The sequence below is a fragment of the Berghia stephanieae genome, chromosome 4 (assembly GCF_034508935.2).
Source record: "Berghia stephanieae isolate SIO BIC M18660-M18661 chromosome 4, UCSD_Bste_1.3, whole genome shotgun sequence".
NCBI classification, from domain to species: Eukaryota; Metazoa; Mollusca; class Gastropoda; order Nudibranchia; family Aeolidiidae; genus Berghia; species Berghia stephanieae.
This window is the reverse complement of record NC_088363.1, coordinates 21,013,158-21,019,157: the sequence shown is the minus strand read 5'-3', so window position 1 is coordinate 21,019,157 and position 6,000 is coordinate 21,013,158. Positions and strand designations below refer to the sequence as shown.

The 6,000-nt window shown below is 34.0% G+C and overlaps 1 protein-coding gene across 1 annotated transcript in view; it reads right to left on the bottom strand.

Annotated features, from left to right (window-relative positions):
• LOC144971721 (uncharacterized) overlaps positions 1–6,000 on the bottom strand; it is a 37,855-nt gene that overhangs the window by 24,527 nt on the left and 7,328 nt on the right. The window contains exons 7-10 of the mRNA XM_078912795.1: positions 4,791–4,955; positions 2,769–3,008; positions 908–1,119; positions 303–467 (exon numbers count right to left, since the gene is read on the bottom strand). Of these exons, the coding sequence (XP_078768921.1) occupies positions 303–467; positions 908–1,119; positions 2,769–3,008; positions 4,791–4,955 (782 nt within the window). The remainder of the gene's footprint in view (positions 1–302; positions 468–907; positions 1,120–2,768; positions 3,009–4,790; positions 4,956–6,000) is intronic.

Sequence of the window (6,000 nt, the reverse complement as noted above, 5' to 3'; positions counted from 1 at the left end):
AAAAAAAAGATCAGTGCACTAAAAAATTATTGTTTTCAAAATCCGACAATATTGAGTTGTATTTTCACTCATTATAAGATTTTTGAAAAAAAAAATATGTGTTTTGGTGCACTAATCGTTTACAAGAAAAGTGCCCTAAGTATTCCCTGGCGACCCAACTAACCCAATATTACGGTATGTTTTTTTTTTTTCATCGTATTTCTTTCTTTACTTTTAGAACATAAAGCGCCTCAGGACTGTTGAAATCGAGTAATGACTCTATAATATAAAGGTACTTTATTGCTTTTATTATAAATACTTACAAGAGTCTGTAAAAAGTTGCCGGATGGCTCGTCTGTGAAGAAAATAAGGAATTTTTCTGCACTGGATCTTCCTGTGAGGAGCAAATCAATGGCCACTCTTAGACCATTAGCTGGTTTGCTACCTCTGTATTCCCGGGGAAAGTTCAGTGCTTGGAGAAGGGTAGTCTGAGGATGGAATATTAAAATACTTGATACTATTTGATACAATATCTGGCATGCTGCCGCAATCTGGTATTATCTATCGTCAGGGCGAATGAGTTGCAAAGGTGTATTTGTGTATTAAAAGGGTTTATTGGTTTTGTGTGGCCGGTCGCCTCAAATCAGAGTAAACAAAGTGATAATAAGGGATTTTAAAGAATAATTTTGTAAACGGACTGAAATTTGAGATTCTAATTTCAAAACTTCATGAGCATCTTTTAGTCATTAAAATTAATTGAAAATTAAGGTTAATGCCAGACGTCATAATCGTAATGATCGTAAAATGTTATTTAATCTTTGTGAGGGTAAATGGTTGATTTTTTAAAAAGTTAATTATAGCCACTACAATATTTATCTCCTAAAAATACGCATTTTAAAATATTCAAGTCGGCAGATCTGATACTCACTCTGTTACTTGAGAGGCTTGAAATAATCCGTCCAGTATCACTGTGTGCGACAAGTCCAATATTGACATTTGAGGAGTCTAAAAGAGAATTCCTAATGTAATATTGGACTAGATCTAATTGTCCCTGGGCCAACACGGTGTTTCCATTTCTCGTTCTCCTTGCACTAGAAGAATCATCAATTGCTACCACTATGTCTGCTTGTCCTTGGCAAGCTGGAATAGAATGAATGAATAGCAATGTAATATATATATATATATATATATATATATATATATATATATATATATATATATATATATATATATATATATATATCCCTTCAAGACAAGCTCAAGTTTGGAATGAACCAGGGGAGAAAAATAACATTTAAAGTCGAAGAAGTCAAAATTAAGAAATTTCAATATTTTGAATTGAGGAAAGAAACCAAACTCAAATTTTATAAAAAGAAGAAAAAAATGCTCTAGCATTTTGCATGGTACAATAGACACTAAATGAGATCAACGCGCTTTGCAAAGTGCTCCTAGTCAACAGAACAATTCACATCTAGGACAAGATATGATGCCTATTACAATTGGTGGCGTTTTTATGCACCTCCGTTGGCGGTGATGGTAATTAATGAAAATGTTACTGCATACGTTCATGAGGTTTAAATAGTTTTAGATTGTAGTTTAGCACACTGCTTAGTGATTACCGATATACGTTTATACAATGATAATAAATTAAAGAATAATAACAATAAATTTAAAAATCAAAAGTAAAAAGAAACATAGCACACAAATACTGATCTCAAATAAATAAATAATTTTAGAAAATTAAAATCAAAGTTGTTTTTTTAAAAACATGATAAAAAGGTTTTGAAAAACAAAACAAACAAAAAAGAGAAAGAAAGGAAAAAAATGTTTCTCAATAAAGTAAACTTTTTTTTTTTAATTTGTCTACGATTGGAATCGAACCCAGTACGTTTAAGGTTAGAGTCTGATAACTTGTCCACTGCGCTACAGAGCCACCTGACTGTTCATCACATTAAATAAAGTCTTCATTATTTTACCTCTAATGCAACTTTTATTTTCTGGTTTTATATTTCGACTTTTTAAATTATTATTATTTTTATATAAATTTATTAACAAACAAATTCTACAGATGTCACAATGTAACTTTTGCCGTGTCCTAATACAAAAACGCAATATCGCTGATGAAATTGGGTGGGATGCGCATGCGTGAAGGAGGTGTATAAAAACGATCCGTTAAGATACACCGTCAATGGAGGTGCATAAAAACACTGCGATTACAATTTTCTTCAACAGTCAACACTGCAAAACGACTAGTTACTCATTTTACACCTAAGTGCGGTGAGAGAGTATGAGTATAGGGCCTTTTCTAAGAGAAGGATTCTATACCCGAGCCTGCCGGTCCGAAAACGAGTGTCATAGCACACGACAACAAACTAACAACGTCCCAAGAACGTTGTATTGGCACTAGGCTAAGATAAGGTATACTTTATTGATCTTGATAATGGAAATTAATATATGTCACACTTCAATCCTCATTACATTAACAAAGTGGATTTATGCATCGCCATATACAACATGATAAAAATACGAAGATAATATCAAATCAAATCAAATATACAGCAGGTGCAAGAAAAACTGTAAAATATTGGACCTGCGGACGTTAAATAATATTCTAATAGAATTTATAGAAAAGGATTTTTACTGTGAATGAGATTTTGAAAGTAAATAAGATTGTATTCCGCCAACCTAGGGTATTGAAAAGTAAACATGGCATTTGAATGTAGCATTATCTATACTTGAGAAAAATTAATAGAAATCACTCATGATATAACCAATAAAGATTGTCTCACTTTCTGATGTTGCCGCAGTTGTAGTTGACACTGTTATGGTTGTAGTTGTTGCAGCTGTTGATGTCATTATCGCAGGAGCTTGAGATGCTGATGTTGTTTGTTGTGCATTTGTTACAGTTGCTGTTGGTCCTGCAGATGCCGTTGCTGTTCCTGTTGATGCCCTTTGAGTTGTTGGCGTTGACGGTTCGGGAGTTGTTACAATTGGTGATGTTGCTACAGTTGTGATGGTGGTGAGTACAGCTGTTAGAAAGAAGAAAAATAAACAATTGTTGTAATGGATTAAATGGTATACGGAGATAAAAAAATAAAGTGAGTAGATGTGACTCATATATAAGGGAACAACACAAAACAAACAACGTTTCGGCCCTTGGCCTTCGTCAGAAGACAGTAAACACCTTTGGTAAATGGTATACCTTTGATTGAGTTTAGCATGAAAGTAATGGTGGGGAGATTTTTCTCTTGCACGGATGACACAACAATGACGTCAACAAATTAGAGAGAGAAACTATTGGACGCATTGTGGACGGTGTTCCTTGTACGAACAGAAACAGACCCGGCAGCCTTTGTTTATAGCTTCATGCGAGATGGAAGTCAACTTGAAAAAGGTCGGTACCTCGCTGGGGCGGGGACATATATGGAGAGCTTAGAGAGCAGTTGCCAGGTTTCTGTACCGGCAAGAAGTAGCACAAGTATTATGAGTGTGTAAATAATAACTTATGGTGTCGGATTAGCATCAAGTTGAAATCAGGCCTTTCATTGGTTAAAATCTATATGAATTGTTGATTTTGTAAATTATAATAGTCAAAGTAATACTAAGCTGCAAGAAGCTGTGGACTTTAAAACATAATGAACATAGATGAATATAACAGCTTCAAAATCGAATAAAATACCAAACACGGGACGTTTTGGGCTCAAAATTCTTCTTCAGTTAGCAACAAAAACAATTAAAACATATTTTTTTAAATGATATAAGAGATGATAATGATGGTGCACATGTACATCTTAGTCGAACGCACTATCATTTGTAACGGAGCCAAAAATTAAAACCGTTTTCATAAAATTAGTCACAGATTATGCTCAATGCCACTAGGAAGCTGCTGAGATTGGTATTACAAAAGAATGCTGGAGAAAAGGAAGAAAAGAACAAACCTATCAATCATTTTCATTGTTTATTACTTCACATATTACATGAGCCGGCCAAATAAACGAAATATTGGGCAGTTTTTCTTGTAATAGAACTCTTTTATGAAATAGAGATGATAATGATGACCTTTTGTCTATAGCTATATGCACATTTACATATTAATCGAACGGGCTATCATTTGCAATGGAGCCACAAATTAATACCGATTTCATAAAGTTAGTCACAGATTATGCTCAATGCTCATGGGATTGAATACACACATTATAAATTATAGAAAAGAGAAATAGAGGGAGAGAGATAGAGGGAGAGGGAAAGAGGCAGATATATAAAGAGAGATAAAGAGAAATAGTGAGATGGAAGAGAGAGAGAGAGAGAGAGAGAGAGAGAGAGAGAGAGAGAGAGAGAAGAGAGAGAGGAAAGTAGATAGAGAGAATTTGTGATTATTCATGTGAGAAAGAAAACGTCCGATGCACTCTGAATCATTTGTTTTAAGAATGGATCAAGCTTTTATGTGACGTCAATTTTATTCTTTTTATTAAGCTGTGGTGTAACGAATCATGCTCACTTTCGAGTTCCAATATTTATCTTAGCATCTGATATTTGGCCTTGAGACATGTTTTTATCGCATCATTTATAAAATGGTTTAAGGGTCTATGATCTCATAAAATATATAAATAACGTTATCTTTTTTCAAAATAAGATTGTTTGTCCCTGAAAAGGTCCCAATACCATTCAGTTAAATCTTTGTTGACGACTGAAAAGGTAAATATGACACAATGGTAATAAAAGCCACGAATATGCTCTGAATTAAAGCTGTGTCTGTTTATGGTTCTTTAATTTTGAAATAGAATCGTATTCCAAGAATTTGTTTATCTCACTTTCTGATGTTGTTGCTGCTGTTGTACTTTGAGCAGTTACTGTAGCTGCTGCAGTTGATGTTGTATCGGCAGATGTTGATGTTGTCGTTGTAGTTGTGGTAATTACTGCTGTTGTAGATGCAGCTGTTGACGTTGAAGAGATAGCTGCTGTTGTTGTAAGTACATCTGTTGAAAAGAACAACATTCAGATATTGTCACGAGTTATATCAAATCAAGCATTGTTGTTCTACGTCGTTGCATAATTTAAATTTCGGCATGGTATTAATATAATAAGTTTAACTTTTTTTCGAGGGAAATTTATATCATATTGCCCATTTCACAAACTGTACTTTATTCCAATAAGTTGATATAACCTATAATCCAATATTTACGAAAATATAACTTGCAAACATCAGCCTCTCTTCCAGGCAAAGGAATAAAATTATAAATAAAGTGGATGAAAAGAACGCGTATGTAGACTACTTTAACAAAATATGCACAATGGCTTAGTAATTTATACACAGATTTCAAACTGGTAATCTTCGGTATTACAGAAGAATGCTGGGGAAAACGAAGTAAAGAACAAACCTGTCAGTGCTGAAAGAAGGGAGAAAGTAAAAACAAAAGGCGAGAAATATTATTCCGACCTCACTTTCCAGCAAGCAGTACATGGGTAGCTCGGTCACCTAGATCTGGCAATAGACTAACTATCGTCTTATTTTAAGGGTAGCAACCCATTGCTTTTTTCCTATAGAAATCGAGATAAACTCTTGCTCCAAGGGAGCCTAATGGCGCTAAAGGACTACTTGTTACAATATGAAAAATACTCACAATTAAATTCATAGGATACCTTACGAGAAGAAACAACGAAAAAAGATTGACTTGTGCCAAATATAAAATTTGATGAGAAAGGATCTAAAGGAAGACACGGAATAAAAATACTAGGCTGAATGAATATGAATTTAATCTTGAAATGAAAGCTTGCTGAGATAAATCAAAGAGAGGAGATTAACTGGAGGAGATTCTAATAGTTCCCCATATGTCTCATGTCTCGTCATACATGTTAAACACTTCTGTTTACGCGAGACCAATTAGAGAGAGATTTAGTGCTAGTGCGTTATGAGAATGCTTAAGCACAAATCGCAATGGCTGGTTGTGGTAACAATAAGTCAGTCTGACAAAAAAAATTAATTAAATTATCAAAAGTTAAACCTACAGCGTTTCTTGCTTT